The sequence below is a fragment of the Cololabis saira genome, chromosome 22 (genome assembly GCF_033807715.1).
Source record: "Cololabis saira isolate AMF1-May2022 chromosome 22, fColSai1.1, whole genome shotgun sequence".
Lineage (NCBI taxonomy): Eukaryota > Metazoa > Chordata > Actinopteri > Beloniformes > Belonidae > Cololabis > Cololabis saira.
The window spans coordinates 37,273,362-37,294,754 of NC_084608.1; the positions used below are offsets into that span (position 1 = coordinate 37,273,362).

Genomic DNA, 21,393 nt, shown 5'->3' on the forward strand with positions numbered 1-21,393 from the left:
CAAGTTTAACTCACGTTTAACTCGAGTTTAACTCGCGTTTAACTCACGTTTAACTCGCGTTTAACTCGCGTTAACTCACGTTTAACTCACGTTAACTCACGTTTAACTCACGTTTAACTCACGTTTAACTCACGTTTAACTCGCGTTATCTCACGTTTTACTCACGTTAACTCACGTTTAACTCACGTTTAACTCACGTTAACTCACGTTTAACTCACGTTTAACTCACGTTTACTCACGTTTACTCACGTTAACTCAAGTTTAACTCACGTTTAACTCGAGTTTAACTCGCGTTTAACTCACGTTTAACTCACGTTAACTCACGTTAACTCGCGTTTAACTCACGTTAACTCACGTTTAACTCACGTTAACTCACGTTTAACTCACGTTAACTCACGTTTAACTCACGTTAACTCACGTTAACTCACGTTAACTCGCGTTTAACTCACGTTTAACTCGCGTTTAACTCGCGTTAACTCACGTTTAACTCACGTTAACTCACGTTTAACTCACGTTTAACTCACGTTTAACTCACGTTTAACTCGCGTTAACTCACGTTTAACTCACGTTTACTCACGTTTAACTCACGTTTAACTCACGTTTAACTCACGTTTAACTCACGTTAACTCACGTTTAACTCACGTTTAACTCACGTTAACTCACGTTTAACTCACGTTAACTCACGTTTAACTCACGTTTAACTCACGTTTAACTCACGTTTAACTCGCGTTAACTCACGTTTAACTTGCGTTAACTCACGTTTAACTCACGTTTACTCACGTTTAACTCACGTTTAACTCACGTTTAACTCACGTTTACTCACGTTTAACTCACGTTTAACTCACGTTTACTCACGTTAACTCACGTTTAACTCACGTTAACTCACATTTACTCACGTTTAACTTGCGTTAACTCGTGTTTACTCATGTTTAACTCGCGTTTACTCACGTTTAACTTGCGTTAACTCATGTTTACTCACGTTAACTCACTTTAACTCACGTTTAACTCGCGTTAACTCACGTTTAACTCGCGTTAACTCGCGTTAACTCGCGTTTAACTCGCATTAACTCGCATTTAACTCGAGTTAACTCGCGTTAACTCGCATTTAACTCACATTTAACTCGCGTTTAACTCACGTTTAACTCACGTTTAACTCACGTTTACTCACGTTTAACTCACGTTTAACTCACGTTAACTCACATTTAACTCACGTTTAACTCGCGTTTAACTCACGTTTAACTCACGTTTACTCACGTTTAACTCACGTTAACTCACGTTTACTCACGTTTAACTCACGTTAACTCACATTTAACTCACGTTTAACTCGCGTTTAACTCACGTTAACTCACGTTTACTCACGTTTACTCACGTTTAACTCACGTTAACTCACGTTAACTCACGTTTAACTCACGTTAACTCACGTTTAACTCACGTTTAACTCACGTTAACTCACGTTTAACTCACGTTTACTCACGTTTAACTCACGTTAACTCACGTTAACTCACGTTTAACTCACGTTTACTCACGTTTAACTCGCGTTTAACTCACGTTTAACTCACGTTTACTCACGTTTAACTCACGTTAACTCGCGTTTAACTCACGTTAACTCACGTTTAACTCGCGTTTAACTCACGTTTAACTCACATTTAACTCACATTTAACTCACGTTAACTCACGTTTAACTCACGTTTACTCACGTTTAACTCACGTTTACTCACGTTTAACTCACGTTAACTCACGTTTAACTCGCGTTAACTCACGTTAACTCACGTTTAACTCACGTTTAACTCACGTTTAACTTGCGTTAACTCACGTTTAACTCACGTTTACTCACGTTTAACTCACGTTTAACTCACGTTAACTCACGTTTAACTCGGGTTAACTCACGTTTAACTTGCGTTAACTCACGTTTAACTCACGTTTAACTCACATTTAACTCACGTTTAACTCACGTTTAACTCACGTTTACTCACGTTTAACTCACGTTTACTCACGTTTAACTCACGTTTAACTCACGTTTACTCACGTTTAACTCACGTTAACTCACGTTAACTCACGTTTAACTCACGTTTACTCACGTTTAACTCACGTTAACTCGCGTTTAACTCACGTTTAACTCACATTTAACTCACGTTTAACTCGCGTTTAACTCACGTTTAACTCACGTTTACTCACGTTTAACTCACATTTAACTCACGTTTAACTCACGTTAACTCGCGTTTAACTCGCGTTTAACTCACATTTACTCACGTTTAACTTGCGTTAACTCGTGTTTACTCATGTTTAACTCGCGTTTACTCACGTTTAACTTGCGTTAACTCACATTTACTCACGTTTAACTTGCGTTTAACTCACATTTACTCACGTTTAACTTGCGTTAACTCGTGTTTACTCATGTTTAACTCGCGTTTACTCACGTTTAACTTGCGTTAACTCACATTTACTCACGTTTAACTTGCGTTAACTCACGTTTACTCACGTTAACTCACTTTAACTCACGTTAACTCGCGTTTAACTCGCATTAACTCGCATTTAACTCGAGTTAACTCGCGTTAACTCGCGTTTAACTCACATTTAACTCGCGTTTAACTCACGTTTAACTCACGTTTAACTCACGTTTACTCACGTTTAACTCACGTTTAACTCACGTTAACTCACATTTAACTCACGTTTAACTCGCGTTTAACTCACGTTTAACTCACGTTTACTCACGTTTAACTCACGTTAACTCACGTTTACTCACGTTTAACTCACGTTAACTCACATTTAACTCACATTTAACTCACGTTAACTCACGTTTAACTCACATTTAACTCACATTTAACTCACGTTAACTCACGTTTAACTCACATTTAACTCACGTTTAACTCACGTTTACTCACGTTTAACTCACGTTAACTCACGTTTACTCACGTTTAACTCACGTTAACTCACATTTAACTCACATTTAACTCACGTTAACTCACGTTAACTCACGTTTAACTCACATTTAACTCACGTTTAACTCACGTTAACTCGCGTTTAACTCGCGTTTAACTCACATTTACTCACGTTTAACTTGCGTGAACTCGTGTTTACTCATGTTTAACTCGCGTTTACTCACGTTTAACTTGCGTTAACTCACATTTACTCACGTTTAACTTGCGTTTAACTCACATTTACTCACGTTTAACTTGCGTTAACTCGTGTTTACTCATGTTTAACTCGCGTTTACTCACGTTTAACTTGCGTTAACTCACGTTTACTCACGTTAACTCACTTTAACTCACGTTAACTCGCGTTAACTCGCGTTTAACTCGCATTAACTCGCATTTAACTCGAGTTAACTCGCGTTAACTCACGTTTAACTCACGTTTAACTCGCGTTTAACTCGCGTTTAACTCACGTTTACTCACGTTTAACTCACGTTAACTCACGTTAACTCAGGTTTAACTCACGTTTAACTCACGTTTAACTCGCGTTAACTCACGTTAACTCACGTTTAACTCACGTTAACTCACGTTTAACTCACGTTTACTCACGTTTAACTCACGTTAACTCACGTTAACTCACGTTTAACTCACGTTTAACTCGCGTTTAACTCACGTTTAACTCACGTTTAACTCACATTTAACTCACGTTTAACTCACATTTAACTCACGTTAACTCACGTTTAACTCACGTTTACTCACGTTTAACTCACGTTTACTCACGTTTAACTCACGTTAACTCGCGTTTAACTCGCGTTAACTCACGTTAACTCACGTTTAACTCACGTTTAACTCACGTTTAACTTGCGTTAACTCACGTTTAACTCACGTTTACTCACGTTTAACTCACGTTTAACTCACGTTAACTCACGTTTAACTCGGGTTAACTCACGTTTAACTTGCGTTAACTCACGTTTAACTCACGTTTAACTCACATTTAACTCACGTTTAACTCACGTTTACTCACGTTTAACTCACGTTTACTCACGTTTAACTCATGTTTAACTCGCGTTTACTCACGTTTAACTTGCGTTAACTCACGTTTACTCACGTTAACTCACTTTAACTCACGTTAACTCGCGTTAACTCACGTTTAACTCACGTTTAACTCACGTTTACTCACGTTTAACTCACGTTAACTCACGTTAACTCACGTTTAACTCACGTTAACTCACGTTTAACTCACGTTTAACTCACGTTTAACTCACGTTAACTCACGTTAACTCACGTTTAACTCACGTTTACTCACGTTTAACTCGCGTTTAACTCACGTTTAACTCACGTTTACTCACGTTTAACTCACGTTAACTCGCGTTTAACTCACGTTAACTCACTTTTAACTCGCGTTTAACTCACGTTTAACTCACATTTAACTCACGTTTAACTCACATTTAACTCACGTTAACTCACGTTTAACTCACGTTTACTCACGTTTAACTCACGTTTACTCACGTTTAACTCACGTTAACTCGCGTTTAACTCGCGTTAACTCACGTTAACTCACGTTTAACTCACGTTTAACTCACGTTTAACTTGCGTTAACTCACGTTTAACTCACGTTTACTCACGTTTAACTCACGTTTAACTCACGTTAACTCACGTTTAACTCGGGTTAACTCACGTTTAACTTGCGTTAACTCACGTTTAACTCACGTTTAACTCACATTTAACTCACGTTTAACTCACGTTTAACTCACGTTTACTCACGTTTAACTCACGTTTACTCACGTTTAACTCACGTTTAACTCACGTTTACTCACGTTTAACTCACGTTAACTCACGTTAACTCACGTTTAACTCACGTTTACTCACGTTTAACTCACGTTAACTCGCGTTTAACTCACGTTTAACTCACATTTAACTCACGTTTAACTCGCGTTTAACTCACGTTTAACTCACGTTTACTCACGTTTAACTCACATTTAACTCACGTTTAACTCACGTTAACTCGCGTTTAACTCGCGTTTAACTCACATTTACTCACGTTTAACTTGCGTTAACTCGTGTTTACTCATGTTTAACTCGCGTTTACTCACGTTTAACTTGCGTTAACTCACATTTACTCACGTTTAACTTGCGTTTAACTCACATTTACTCACGTTTAACTTGCGTTAACTCGTGTTTACTCATGTTTAACTCGCGTTTACTCACGTTTAACTTGCGTTAACTCACATTTACTCACGTTTAACTTGCGTTAACTCGTGTTTACTCATGTTTAACTCGCGTTTACTCACGTTTAACTTGCGTTAACTCACATTTACTCACGTTTAACTTGCGTTAACTCACGTTTACTCACGTTAACTCACTTTAACTCACGTTAACTCGCGTTAACTCGCGTTTTACTCGCATTAACTCGCATTTAACTCGAGTTAACTCGCGTTAACTCGCGTTTAACTCACATTTAACTCGCGTTTAACTCACGTTTAACTCACGTTTAACTCACGTTTACTCACGTTTAACTCACGTTTAACTCACGTTAACTCACATTTAACTCACGTTTAACTCGCGTTTAACTCACGTTTAACTCACGTTTACTCACGTTTAACTCACGTTAACTCACGTTTACTCACGTTTAACTCACGTTAACTCACATTTAACTCACATTTAACTCACGTTAACTCACGTTTAACTCACATTTAACTCACATTTAACTCACGTTAACTCACGTTTAACTCACATTTAACTCACATTTAACTCACGTTAACTCACGTTTAACTCACATTTAACTCACGTTTAACTCACGTTAACTCGCGTTTAACTCGCGTTTAACTCGCATTAACTCGCATTTAACTCGAGTTAACTCGCGTTAACTCGCGTTTAACTCACATTTAACTCGCGTTTAACTCACGTTTAACTCACGTTTAACTCACGTTTACTCACGTTTAACTCACGTTTAACTCACGTTAACTCACATTTAACTCACGTTTAACTCGCGTTTAACTCACGTTTAACTCACGTTTACTCACGTTTAACTCACGTTAACTCACGTTTACTCACGTTTAACTCACGTTAACTCACATTTAACTCACATTTAACTCACGTTAACTCACGTTTAACTCACATTTAACTCACATTTAACTCACGTTAACTCACGTTTAACTCACATTTAACTCACGTTTAACTCACGTTTACTCACGTTTAACTCACGTTAACTCACGTTTACTCACGTTTAACTCACGTTAACTCACATTTAACTCACATTTAACTCACGTTAACTCACGTTAACTCACGTTTAACTCACATTTAACTCACGTTTAACTCACGTTAACTCGCGTTTAACTCGCGTTTAACTCACATTTACTCACGTTTAACTTGCGTGAACTCGTGTTTACTCATGTTTAACTCGCGTTTACTCACGTTTAACTTGCGTTAACTCACATTTACTCACGTTTAACTTGCGTTTAACTCACATTTACTCACGTTTAACTTGCGTTAACTCGTGTTTACTCATGTTTAACTCGCGTTTACTCACGTTTAACTTGCGTTAACTCACGTTTACTCACGTTAACTCACTTTAACTCACGTTAACTCGCGTTAACTCGCGTTTAACTCGCATTAACTCGCATTTAACTCGAGTTAACTCGCGTTAACTCACGTTTAACTCACGTTTAACTCGCGTTTAACTCGCGTTTAACTCACGTTTACTCACGTTTAACTCACGTTAACTCACGTTAACTCACGTTTAACTCACGTTTAACTCACGTTTAACTCGCGTTAACTCACGTTAACTCACGTTTAACTCACGTTAACTCACGTTTAACTCACGTTTACTCACGTTTAACTCACGTTAACTCACGTTAACTCACGTTTAACTCACGTTTACTCACGTTTAACTCACGTTAACTCGCGTTTAACTCACGTTTAACTCACATTTAACTCACGTTTAACTCGCGTTTAACTCACGTTTAACTCACGTTTACTCACGTTTAACTCACGTTTAACTCACGTTTAACTCACGTTTACTCACGTTTAACTCACGTTTAACTCACGTTTACTCACGTTTACTCACGTTAACTCAAGTTTAACTCACGTTTAACTCGAGTTTAACTCGCGTTTAACTCACGTTTAACTCACGTTAACTCACGTTAACTCGCGTTTAACTCACGTTAACTCACGTTTAACTCACGTTAACTCACGTTAACTCACGTTAACTCGCGTTTAACTCACGTTTAACTCACGTTTACTCACGTTTAACTCACGTTAACTCACGTTAACTCACGTTTAACTCACGTTTACTCACGTTTAACTCACGTTAACTCGCGTTTAACTCACGTTTAACTCACATTTAACTCACGTTTAACTCGCGTTTAACTCACGTTTAACTCACGTTTACTCACGTTAACTCAAGTTTAACTCACGTTTAACTCGAGTTTAACTCGCGTTTAACTCACGTTTAACTCACGTTTAACTCACGTTTACTCACGTTTACTCACGTTAACTCAAGTTTAACTCACGTTTAACTCGAGTTTAACTCGCGTTTAACTCACGTTTAACTCACGTTAACTCACGTTAACTCGCGTTTAACTCACGTTAACTCACGTTTAACTCACGTTAACTCACGTTTAACGCACGTTAACTCACGTTTAACTCACGTTAACTCACGTTAACTCACGTTAACTCGCGTTTAACTCACGTTTAACTCGCGTTTAACTCGCGTTAACTCACGTTTAACTCACGTTAACTCACGTTTAACTCACGTTTAACTCACGTTTAACTCACGTTTAACTCGCGTTAACTCACGTTTAACTTGCGTTAACTCACGTTTAACTCACGTTTACTCACGTTTAACTCACGTTTAACTCACGTTTAACTCACGTTTAACTCACGTTAACTCACGTTTAACTCACGTTTAACTCACGTTAACTCACGTTTAACTCACGTTTAACTCACGTTTAACTCACGTTTAACTCGCGTTAACTCACGTTTAACTTGCGTTAACTCACGTTTAACTCACGTTTACTCACGTTTAACTCACGTTTAACTCACGTTTACTCACGTTTAACTCACGTTTAACTCACGTTTACTCACGTTAACTCACGTTTAACTCACGTTAACTCACATTTACTCACGTTTAACTTGCGTTAACTCGTGTTTACTCATGTTTAACTCGCGTTTACTCACGTTTAACTTGCGTTAACTCACGTTTACTCACGTTAACTCACTTTAACTCACGTTTAACTCGCGTTAACTCACGTTTAACTCGCGTTAACTCGCGTTAACTCGCGTTTAACTCGCATTAACTCGCATTTAACTCGAGTTAACTCGCGTTAACTCGCATTTAACTCACATTTAACTCGCGTTTAACTCACGTTTAACTCACGTTTAACTCACGTTTACTCACGTTTAACTCACGTTTAACTCACGTTAACTCACATTTAACTCACGTTTAACTCGCGTTTAACTCACGTTTAACTCACGTTTACTCACGTTTAACTCACGTTAACTCACGTTTACTCACGTTTAACTCACGTTAACTCACATTTAACTCACGTTTAACTCGCGTTTAACTCACGTTAACTCACGTTTACTCACGTTTACTCACGTTTAACTCACGTTAACTCACATTTAACTCACGTTTAACTCGCGTTTAACTCACGTTTAACTCACGTTTAACTCACGTTTACTCACGTTTAACTCACGTTAACTCACGTTAACTCACGTTTAACTCACGTTAACTCACGTTTAACTCACGTTTACTCACGTTTAACTCACGTTAACTCACGTTTACTCACGTTTAACTCACGTTAACTCACGTTTAACTCACGTTAACTCACGTTAACTCACGTTAACTCACGTTAACTCACGTTTAACTCGCGTTTAACTCACGTTTAACTCGCGTTTAACTCACGTTTAACTCACGTTAACTCACGTTAACTCACGTTAACTCACGTTTAACTCACATTTAACTCACATTTAACTCACGTTAACTCACGTTTAACTCACATTTAACTCACGTTAACTCACGTTTAACTCACATTTAACTCACATTTAACTCACGTTAACTCACGTTTAACTCACATTTAACTCACGTTTAACTCACGTTAACTCGCGTTTAACTCGCGTTTAACTCACATTTACTCACGTTTAACTTGCGTTAACTCGTGTTTACTCATGTTTAACTCGCGTTTACTCACGTTTAACTTGCGTTAACTCACATTTACTCACGTTTAACTTGCGTTTAACTCACATTTACTCACGTTTAACTCGCGTTAACTCGCGTTTAACTCACATTTAACTCGCGTTTAACTCACGTTTAACTCACGTTTAACTCACGTTTACTCACGTTTAACTCACGTTTAACTCACGTTAACTCACATTTAACTCACGTTTAACTCGCGTTTAACTCACGTTTAACTCACGTTTACTCACGTTTAACTCACGTTTACTCACGTTTAACTCACGTTAACTCACATTTAACTCACGTTTAACTCGCGTTTAACTCACGTTTAACTCACGTTTACTCACGTTTACTCACGTTTAACTCACGTTAACTCACATTTAACTCACGTTTAACTCGCGTTTAACTCACGTTTAACTCACGTTTACTCACGTTTAACTCACGTTTACTCACGTTAACTCACGTTTAACTCACGTTTAACTCGCGTTTAACTCGCGTTTAACTCACGTTTACTCACGTTTAACTCACGTTTAACTCACGTTTAACTCGCGTTAACTCACGTTAACTCACGTTTAACTCACGTTAACTCACGTTTAACTCACGTTTACTCACGTTTAACTCACGTTAACTCACGTTAACTCACGTTTAACTCACGTTTACTCACGTTTAACTCACGTTAACTCGCGTTTAACTCACGTTTAACTCACATTTAACTCACGTTTAACTCGCGTTTAACTCACGTTTAACTCACGTTTACTCACGTTTAACTCACGTTTAACTCACGTTTACTCACGTTTAACTCACGTTTAACTCACGTTTACTCACGTTTACTCACGTTAACTCAAGTTTAACTCACGTTTAACTCGAGTTTAACTCGCGTTTAACTCACGTTTAACTCGCGTTTAACTCGCGTTAACTCACGTTTAACTCACGTTAACTCACGTTTAACTCGCGTTAACTCACGTTTAACTTGCGTTAACTCACGTTTAACTCACGTTTACTCACGTTTAACTCACGTTTAACTCACGTTTACTCACGTTAACTCACGTTTAACTCACGTTAACTCACATTTACTCACGTTTAACTTGCGTTAACTCGTGTTTACTCATGTTTAACTCGCGTTTACTCACGTTTAACTTGCGTTAACTCACGTTTACTCACGTTAACTCACTTTAACTCACGTTTAACTCGCGTTAACTCACGTTTAACTCGCGTTAACTCGCGTTAACTCGCGTTTAACTCGCATTAACTCGCATTTAACTCGAGTTAACTCGCGTTAACTCGCATTTAACTCACATTTAACTCGCGTTTAACTCACGTTTAACTCACGTTTAACTCACGTTTACTCACGTTTAACTCACGTTTAACTCACGTTAACTCACATTTAACTCACGTTTAACTCGCGTTTAACTCACGTTTAACTCACGTTTACTCACGTTTAACTCACGTTAACTCACGTTTACTCACGTTTAACTCACGTTAACTCACATTTAACTCACGTTTAACTCGCGTTTAACTCACGTTAACTCACGTTTACTCACGTTTACTCACGTTTAACTCACGTTAACTCACATTTAACTCACGTTTAACTCGCGTTTAACTCACGTTTAACTCACGTTTAACTCACGTTTACTCACGTTTAACTCACGTTAACTCGCGTTTAACTCACGTTTAACTCACATTTAACTCACGTTTAACTCGCGTTTAACTCACGTTTAACTCACGTTTACTCACGTTTAACTCACGTTTAACTCACGTTTACTCACGTTTAACTCACGTTTAACTCACGTTTACTCACGTTAACTCAAGTTTAACTCACGTTTAACTCGAGTTTAACTCGCGTTTAACTCACGTTTAACTCGCGTTTAACTCGCGTTAACTCACGTTTAACTCACGTTTAACTCGCGTTTAACTCACGTTTAACTCACGTTTACTCACGTTTAACTCACGTTTAACTCACGTTTAACTCGCGTTAACTCACGTTTAACTTGCGTTAACTCACGTTTAACTCACGTTTACTCACGTTTAACTCACGTTTAACTCACGTTTAACTCGCGTTTAACTCACGTTTAACTCACGTTTACTCACGTTTAACTCACGTTAACTCACGTTAACTCACGTTTACTCACGTTTAACTCACGTTAACTCACATTTAACTCGCGTTATCTCACGTTTAACTCACGTTAACTCACGTTTAACTCACGTTTAACTCACGTTAACTCACGTTTAACTCACATTTAACTCACGTTTAACTCACGTTAACTCGCGTTTAACTCGCGTTTAACTCACATTTACTCACGTTTAACTTGCGTTAACTCGTGTTTACTCATGTTTAACTCGCGTTTACTCACGTTTAACTTGCGTTAACTCACGTTAACTCACGTTTAACTCACGTTTAACTCGCGTTAACTCACGTTAACTCACGTTTAACTCACGTTAACTCACGTTTAACTCACGTTTACTCACGTTTAACTCACGTTAACTCACGTTAACTCACGTTTAACTCACGTTTACTCACGTTTAACTCACGTTAACTCGCGTTTAACTCACGTTTAACTCACATTTAACTCACGTTTAACTCGCGTTTAACTCACGTTTAACTCACGTTTACTCACGTTTAACTCACGTTTAACTCACGTTTACTCACGTTTACTCACGTTAACTCAAGTTTAACTCACGTTTAACTCGAGTTTAACTCGCGTTTAACTTGCGTTAACTCGCGTTTAACTCACGTTTAACTCACGTTTACTCACGTTTAACTCACGTTAACTCACGTTTACTCACGTTTAACTCACGTTAACTCACATTTAACTCACGTTTAACTCGCGTTTAACTCACGTTTAACTCACGTTTAACTCACATTTAACTCACGTTTAACTCGCGTTTAACTCACGTTTAACTCACGTTTACTCACGTTTAACTCACGTTTAACTCACGTTTACTCACGTTTAACTCACGTTTAACTCACGTTTACTCACGTTAACTCAAGTTTAACTCACGTTTAACTCGAGTTTAACTCGCGTTTAACTCACGTTTAACTCGCGTTTAACTCGCGTTAACTCACGTTTAACTCACGTTAACTCACGTTTAACTCACGTTTAACTCACGTTTAACTCACGTTTAACTCGCGTTATCTCACGTTTAACTCACGTTAACTCACGTTTAACTCACGTTTAACTCACGTTAACTCACGTTTAACTCACGTTTAACTCACGTTTAACTCACGTTTAACTCGCGTTAACTCACGTTTAACTTGCGTTAACTCACGTTTAACTCACGTTTACTCACGTTTAACTCACGTTTAACTCACGTTTAACTCACGTTTACTCACGTTTAACTCACGTTTAACTCACGTTTACTCACGTTAACTCACGTTTAACTCACGTTTAACTCACGTTTAACTCACGTTTAACTCACGTTTAACTCACGTTTAACTCGCGTTAACTCACGTTTAACTTGCGTTAACTCACGTTTAACTCACGTTTACTCACGTTTAACTCACGTTTAACTCACGTTTAACTCACGTTTAACTCACGTTAACTCACGTTTAACTCACGTTTAACTCACGTTAACTCACGTTTAACTCGCGTTAACTCACGTTAACTCGCGTTTAACTCGCGTTTAACTCACATTTACTCACGTTTAACTCACGTTTAACTCACGTTTAACTCGCGTTTACTCACGTTTAACTTGCGTTAACTCACGTTTACTCACGTTAACTCACTTTAACTCACGTTTAACTCGCGTTAACTCACGTTTAACTCGCGTTAACTCGCGTTAACTCGCGTTTAACTCGCATTAACTCGCATTTAACTCGAGTTAACTCGCGTTAACTCGCATTTAACTCACATTTAACTCGCGTTTAACTCACGTTTAACTCACGTTTAACTCAGGTTTACTCACGTTTAACTCACGTTTAACTCACGTTAACTCACATTTAACTCACGTTTAACTCGCGTTTAACTCACGTTTAACTCACGTTTACTCACGTTTAACTCACGTTAACTCACGTTTACTCACGTTTAACTCACGTTAACTCACATTTAACTCGCGTTATCTCACGTTTAACTCACGTTAACTCACGTTTAACTCACGTTTAACTCACGTTAACTCACGTTTAACTCACATTTAACTCACGTTTAACTCACGTTAACTCGCGTTTAACTCGCGTTTAACTCACATTTACTCACGTTTAACTTGCGTTAACTCGTGTTTACTCATGTTTAACTCGCGTTTACTCACGTTTAACTTGCGTTAACTCACATTTACTCACGTTTAACTTGCGTTTAACTCACATTTACTCACGTTTAACTTGCGTTAACTCGTGTTTACTCACGTTTAACTTGCGTTAACTCACGTTTACTCACGTTAACTCACTTTAACTCACGTTAACTCGCGTTAACTCGCGTTTAACTCGCATTAACTCGCATTTAACTCGAGTTAACTCGCGTTAACTCGCGTTTAACTCACATTTAACTCGCGTTTAACTCACGTTTAACTCACGTTTACTCACGTTTAACTCACGTTTAACTCACGTTAACTCACATTTAACTCACGTTTAACTCGCGTTTAACTCACGTTTAACTCACGTTTACTCACGTTTAACTCACGTTAACTCACGTTTACTCACGTTTAACTCACGTTAACTCACATTTAACTCACGTTTAACTCGCGTTTAACTCACGTTTACTCACGTTTACTCACGTTTAACTCACGTTAACTCACATTTAACTCACGTTTAACTCGCGTTTAACTCACGTTTAACTCACGTTTACTCACGTTTAACTCACGTTTACTCACGTTAACTCACGTTTAACTCACGTTTAACTCGCGTTTAACTCGCGTTTAACTCACGTTTACTCACGTTTAACTCACGTTAACTCACGTTAACTCACGTTTAACTCACGTTAACTCAAGTTTAACTCACGTTTAACTCGAGTTTAACTCGCGTTTAACTCACGTTTAACTCGCGTTTAACTCGCGTTAACTCACGTTTAACTCACGTTAACTCACGTTTAACTCACGTTTAACTCACGTTTAACTCACGTTTAACTCGCGTTATCTCACGTTTAACTCGCGTTAACTCACGTTTAACTCACGTTTACTCACGTTTAACTCACGTTTAACTCACGTTTAACTCACGTTTAACTCACGTTAACTCACGTTTAACTCACGTTTAACTCACGTTAACTCACGTTTAACTCACGTTTAACTCGCGTTAACTCACGTTTAACTTGCGTTAACTCACGTTTAACTCACGTTTACTCACGTTTAACTCACGTTTAACTCACGTTTAACTCACGTTTACTCACGTTTAACTCACGTTTAACTCACGTTTACTCACGTTAACTCACGTTTAACTCACGTTAACTCACGTTAACTCACGTTTAACTCACGTTTAACTCACGTTAACTCACGTTAACTCACGTTAACTCACGTTAACTCACGTTTAACTCGCGTTTAACTCGCGTTTAACTCACGTTTAACTCACGTTAACTCACGTTAACTCACGTTAACTCACGTTTAACTCACGTTAACTCACATTTACTCACGTTTAACTTGCGTTAACTCGTGTTTACTCATGTTTAACTCGCGTTTACTCACGTTTAACTTGCGTTAACTCACATTTACTCACGTTTAACTTGCGTTAACTCGTGTTTACTCATGTTTAACTCGCGTTTACTCACGTTTAACTTGCGTTAACTCACGTTTACTCACGTTAACTCACTTTAACTCACGTTTAACTCGCGTTAACTCACGTTTAACTCGCGTTAACTCGCGTTAACTCGCGTTTAACTCGCATTAACTCGCATTTAACTCGAGTTAACTCGCGTTAACTCGCATTTAACTCACATTTAACTCGCGTTTAACTCACGTTTAACTCACGTTTAACTCACGTTTACTCACGTTTAACTCACGTTTAACTCACGTTAACTCACATTTAACTCACGTTTAACTCGCGTTTAACTCACGTTTAACTCACGTTTACTCACGTTTAACTCACGTTAACTCACGTTTACTCACGTTTAACTCACGTTAACTCACATTTAACTCACGTTTAACTCGCGTTTAACTCACGTTTAACTCACGTTAACTCACATTTAACTCACGTTTAACTCGCGTTTAACTCACGTTTAACTCACGTTTAACTCACGTTTACTCACGTTTAACTCACGTTAACTCACGTTAACTCACGTTTAACTCACGTTAACTCACGTTTACTCACGTTTACTCACGTTTAACTCACGTTAACTCACGTTAACTCACGTTAACTCACGTTTAACTCACGTTAACTCACGTTTACTCACGTTTACTCACGTTTAACTCACGTTAACTCACGTTAACTCACGTTTAACTCACGTTTACTCACGTTTAACTCGCGTTTAACTCACGTTTAACTCACGTTTACTCACGTTTAACTCACGTTAACTCGCGTTTAACTCACGTTTAACTCACGTTTAACTCACGTTTAACTCATGTTTAACTCACGTTTAACTCACGTTTAACTCACGTTAACTCACGTTTAACTCACGTTAACTCACGTTTAACTCACGTTTAACTCACGTTTAACTCACGTTTAACTCACGTTTAACTCGCGTTTAACTCGCGTTTACTCACGTTTAACTCACGTTTACTCACGTTTAACTCACGTTTAACTCACGTTAACTCACGTTTACTCACGTTTACTCACGTTTAACTCACGTTTACTCACGTTTAACTCACGTTTAACTCACGTTAACTCACGTTAACTCACGTTTAACTCACGTTAACTCACGTTTAACTCATGTTAACTCACGTTTAACTCGCGTTAACTCACGTTTAACTTGCGTTAACTCATGTTTAACTCACGTTAACTCACATTTACTCACGTTTAACTTGCGTTAACTCACGTTTAACTCATGTTTAACTTGCGTTAACTCACGTTTAACTCACGTTAATTCACGTTTAACTCACGTTAACTCACGTTTACTCACGTTTACTCACGTTTAACTCACGTTTACTCACGTTTAACTCACGTTTAACTCACGTTAACTCACGTTAACTCACGTTTAACTCACGTTAACTCACGTTTAACTCATGTTAACTCACGTTTAACTCGCGTTAACTCACGTTTAACTTGCGTTAACTCATGTTTAACTCACGTTAACTCACATTTACTCACGTTTAACTTGCGTTAACTCACGTTTAACTCATGTTTAACTTGCGTTAACTCACGTTTAACTCACGTTAATTCACGTTTAACTCACGTTAACTCACGTTTAACTCACGTTAACTCACGTTTAACTCACGTTAACTCACGTTTAACTCACGTTAACTCACGTTAACTCACGTTAACTCACGTTAACTTGCGTTAACTCAGGTTTAACTTGCATTAACTCGCATTTAACTCACATTTAGCTCACGTTTAACTCGCGTTAACTCACATTTAACTTGCGTTAACTCGCATTAACTCACATTTAACTAACATTAACTCACGTTTAACTCACGTTTACTCACGTTTACTCACGTTTAACTTGCATTAACTCATGTTTAACTCGCGTTTACTCACGTTTACTCATGTTTACTCACGTTTAACTTGCATTAACTCATGTTTAACTCGCGTTTACTCACGTTTACTCATGTTTAATTTGCGTTAACTCAGAGGTTCCTGGTTTTATTCCCGGTACTGACCTGCCGGACGGCGGTACTGACCTGCCGGACGGCGGTACTGACCTGGCGGACGGCTCCGTTGAGCAGCAGGAATCTCTCCGACCTCCTCATGGGTAAACAGAGACTGTACAGGACGTGCACGGCGGCCAGGAAGAAGGCCAGCAGGCCCAGCGGTTTCCGGGCCGCCAGCCAGGCCTCCAGCCAGCGGGGGAAGCGCCGGTACTTGGTCCGGCGGGCCAGCTGGTAGCCGGCGGCCAGCTGGCCCGCCAGGTACACCAGCGCCAGCAGCGTGGCGGCGGCGCCGGCCAGCGTGCGGTTCACCAGCTCCAGCGGGATCTTGTAGAAGACGCTGCGGCGCTGCGTCACGTACGGGTGCAGCACGTCGCGCGTGAAGGAGTAGCAGAAGAAGAAGGTGGACACGGACACGGCCAGCAGCACCGGGAACCGCCAGCCCGGGAACAACCGCACCGGGAGGTTCTCCAGCTCCCGCGACGACGACAGCAGGCCCAGGTCCACCGGCTGGAAGTGCAGCTGCCGGGCCAGGTCCATGATCTGCTGCCGGGCCGGCACCGAGTCGCTGCAGACAAACACCTGGGGGGAAAGGTCAAAGGTCAGGGGTCAGAAGTCAGGGCCAGGTCCATGATCTGCTGCCGGGCCGGCACCGAGTCGCTGCAGACAAACACCTGGGGGGAGAGGTCAAAGGTCAGGGGTCAGGTCCATGATCTGCTGCCGGGCCGGCACCGAGTCGCTGCAGACAAACACCTGCAGAGAGAGGTCAGAGGTCAGGGACCAGGTCCATGATCTGCTGCCGGGCCGGCACCGAGTCGCTGCAGACAAACACCTGGGGGGAGAGGTCAAAGGTCAGGGGCCAGGTCCATGATCTGCTGCCGGGCCGGCACCGAGTCGCTGCAGACAAACACCTGGGGGGAGAGGTCAAAGGTCAGGGGTCAAGGCCAAGTCCATGATCTGCTGCCGGGCCGGCACCGAGTCGCTGCAGACAAACACCTGCAGAGAGAGGTCAAAGGTCAGGGGTCAGGGGTCAGAGGTCAGGGTCAGGTCCATGATCTGCTGCCGGGACGGAGTCGCTGCAGATAAACACCTGCAGAGAAATGGAATTCAATTCAATTCAATTTTATATAGCGTCTATTCCAGGGGTCGGCAACCCAAAATGTTTTAGATCCATATTGGACCAAAAACACAAAAAACTAATATGTCTGGAGCCGCAAAAAATGAAAAGTCTTGTATCAGAATTACAATGAAGGCAAATGGAGAAATGTTGAGAAAAAAGTCAAATGTCGAGAAAAAAGTGGAAATGTCGAGAAAAAAGTCAAAATGTCAAGATTAATGTTGAAGTACAATCTTGAGAAAAAAAGTCTAAATTTCGAGAAAAACATTCAAAATGTCGAGAAAAAAATCGAAATGTTGAGAAAAAAGTCAAAAAGTTGAGAAAAAAGTCGAAATGTCGAGAAAAAAGTTGAAATGTGGGGAAAAAATTCGAAATTTCGGGAAAAACATTCGAAATGTCGAGAAAAAAGTCGAAATTTCGGGAAAAACATTCGAAATGTCGAGAAAAAAGTCGAAATTTCGGGAAAAACATTCGAAATGTCGAAAAAAAAGTGGAAATGTCGAGAAAAAAGTCGAAATTTCGGGAAAAACATTCGAAATGTCGAGAAAAAAGTCGAAATTTCGGGAAAAACATTCGAAATGTCGAGAAAAAAGTGGAAATGTCGAGAAAAAAAAGTCGAAATGTCGAGAAAAAAGTCGAAATTTCGGGAAAAACATTTGAAATGTCGAGAAAAAAGTCAAAATGTCGAGAAAAAAGTCGAAATTTCGGGAAAAACATTCGAAATGTCGAGAAAAAAGTCGAAATTTCGGGAAAAACATTCGAAATGTCGAGAAAAAAGTGGAAATGTCGAAAAAAAAGTCGAAATGTCGAGAAAAAAGTCGAAATTTCGGGAAAAACATTCGAAATGTCGAGAAAAAAGTCAAAATGTCGAGAAAAAAGTCGAAATTTCGGGAAAAAAGTCAAAATTTTGAGAAAAAGGTCGAAATGTCGAGATTAATGTTAAAGTACAATTTCGAGAAAAAAGTCAACATGTCGAGATTAAAAAGGAAAGGAAAAAGGAAGAAAAAAGGAGAAAAAAAGAAAAAAGAAGAAAAAAGAGAAAAAAAAAGAGAAAGAGAGAACAAAAGAGAAAAAAGAAGAAAAAAAGGAAAAAAAAGGTCCAACATTTTCTAAAAAGCTCCAGGAGCCACTAGGGCGGCGCTAAAGAGCCGCGGTCTATTCCAACATAATTGTCTCCAGGATGTTTCCAGAACCAGAACATGAACATAAACCTGGGGGAGAGGTGGAGGTCAGAGGTCAAAGGTCAGGGATCAGGGGTCAGGGCCAAGTCCGTGACCTGCTGCCGGCTATTCCAACATAGTTGTCTCCAGGATGTTTCCAGAACCAGAACATGAACTCCCGAGCAATTATTACACAAACATGTAACAACATGTAACATAATCATTTGTTTCAGATGTGCTGTCATTATTTTCTGTATAAAAATTGAACTTGGTTCAAAAAGTCTTTTTTCAAACTTGAGTCTTGAAAAAGAGGCTCGTCTTATAATCAGGGTCGTCTTATATTCGGACCAATACGGTATATGTTTGATATTTTCTTAAATGTGAAGACAGTGCCAGTGGGAAACTTATTTACACAGAAAGATTATTTTTTGTTTGAAATAGTTATTCTACTCATTGTATTTATTTTTATTGAATTTATCTATTGCAAATAAAACCTTAATCTTCCAATTCATTGCATTTTCCATTCCATTTTCAGCCTTTAGTTATTTTTGTGGTAGAAGTAGCGGTACACAAGTACACAAATTAAAATACTTCTGCTAGCATACCTGTCTGCTAGCGTCCTGCGGGCTAGTACCTGTCTGCTAGCGTCCTGCGGGCTAGTACCTGTCTGCTAGCGTCCTGCGGGCTAGTACCTGTCTGTTAGCGGGCTAGTACCTGTCTGCTAGCGGGCTAGTACCTGTCTGCTAGCGGGCTAGTACCTGTCTGCTAGCGTCCTGCGGGCTAGTACCTGTCTGCTAGCATGCTAGTACCTGTCTGTTAGCGTCCTGCGGGCTAGTACCTGTCTGCTAGCGGGCTAGTACCTGTCTGCTAGCATGCTAGTACCTGTCTGTTAGCGTCCTGCAGGCTAGTACCTGTCTGCTAGCGGGCTAGTACCTGTCTGCTAGCATACCTGTCTGCTAGCGTCCTGCGGGCTAGTACCTGTCTGCTAGCGGGCTAGTACCTGTCTGCTAGCGTCCTGCGGGCTAGTCTGCTGCAGCGTCCAGGCTGAGATCACGTTAAATCCTTTCACCACAATCGACTCCGGCAGCAGCGACGCCAGAAACTCAGCGTTGGAGTCGGAGTTCTGGTTCACCCTCCGGTTGTTGCTGACGTCCACCAGGATCTTCCCTGACAACAACAACAACGACAACAACAGAAATTAAAGCTGCAAGCAGCGATGAACGGGCCCTCGCACTCACGGCCACCGCCCCCATAAGCATATCAGAAATGACACCACCCACGACTTCCTATGTCAAACCATTCAAAAGTTATAGCAGAAAATAGGAACAACCAATCAGAAGAAGGGGCGGGGCTAATTTTCACCAATTATGGTCAAGAACTCAATACCAAGTCCGATGATTCAAAAGTTATAGCAGAATCAAATATGGACCAATCAGCTACTAGTATCACTTCCTGTTTAGCGTTGAAGTTTGACGTGGCGCCACGGCCACGCCACGGATACGCCAAAACTCACGATTTTGATAACTTTTCATGGTTAACATCTTTTGTGTCTCCTGAGCGAGTTTTATGTCAAACAGACAATCCTGCTAGGAGGAGTTCGTTAAAGTACGACACGTGAAAATGGCATAAATTGCGACAAAATTAACCGATTAATTCAAAATGGACGACTTCCTGTTGGGTTTGGGCCATGGCACCAAGAGACTTTTCTTTAAGTTGTGACATGATACAGGTGTGTAGTGATTTTCGTGCATGTACGTCAAACCGTATTGTGGGACTTGAGGAACAAAGTTTTCCAGGGGGCGCTGTTGAGCCGTTAGGCCACGCCCCTTTTTTGACACCATTCAAATACGTAATTTTTCGCCACATGGGACGTGCGTGCCAAGTTTCACAACTTTTCGAGTAAGTTATGCGCCTCAAAAACGCAATTGTTTTCGGATAAAAGAATAATAATAATAATCTTTCCGATTTCAATAGGGCTTCGCACAAGCCTTGCTGCTGCTCGCTCCCTAACTAGAACATTTCAATAAATGTTGACGGTCCTACCGCCCATTCTTTCCCTCTTGCTGCTTTGTTTTGGGGCTCTAGTGGTTGGTATATTATAGGAGCCAAATATGTTGTTGTTCACTGTGTGTGTCTGTGGGTGGCGCTGTGTTATTACTTGAGCCACAGGTATAAAGGTGACTACGTCACGTTTGTTTGTCAGATGTTTGGCCCGGAAGAGCAAAAGGTTTTTGACCGCTGTGGCGCTAAACCTTAGACACGTTATGCTTTGTCTGATCAACCTGAATGAAGTCACAATAAATACTCTTTTAATTGCATCAGAAGAAAGTGTCCTGGCTCCTGGGAACGTGGGCAGCAGCAGCCAAAAGC

At 40.1% G+C, this 21,393-nt stretch overlaps 1 protein-coding gene across 2 annotated transcripts in view; it reads right to left on the reverse strand.

Annotated features, from left to right (window-relative positions):
- steap2 (STEAP family member 2, metalloreductase) overlaps positions 1 to 21,393 on the reverse strand; it is a 74,692-nt gene that overhangs the window by 49,447 nt on the left and 3,852 nt on the right. For both annotated transcript variants that reach the window (XM_061713467.1, XM_061713466.1), the window contains 2 exons: positions 20,024 to 20,190; positions 16,801 to 17,328 (listed from right to left, as the gene is read on the reverse strand). In XM_061713467.1, the coding sequence (XP_061569451.1) occupies positions 16,801 to 17,328; positions 20,024 to 20,190 (695 nt within the window). The remainder of the gene's footprint in view (positions 1 to 16,800; positions 17,329 to 20,023; positions 20,191 to 21,393) is intronic.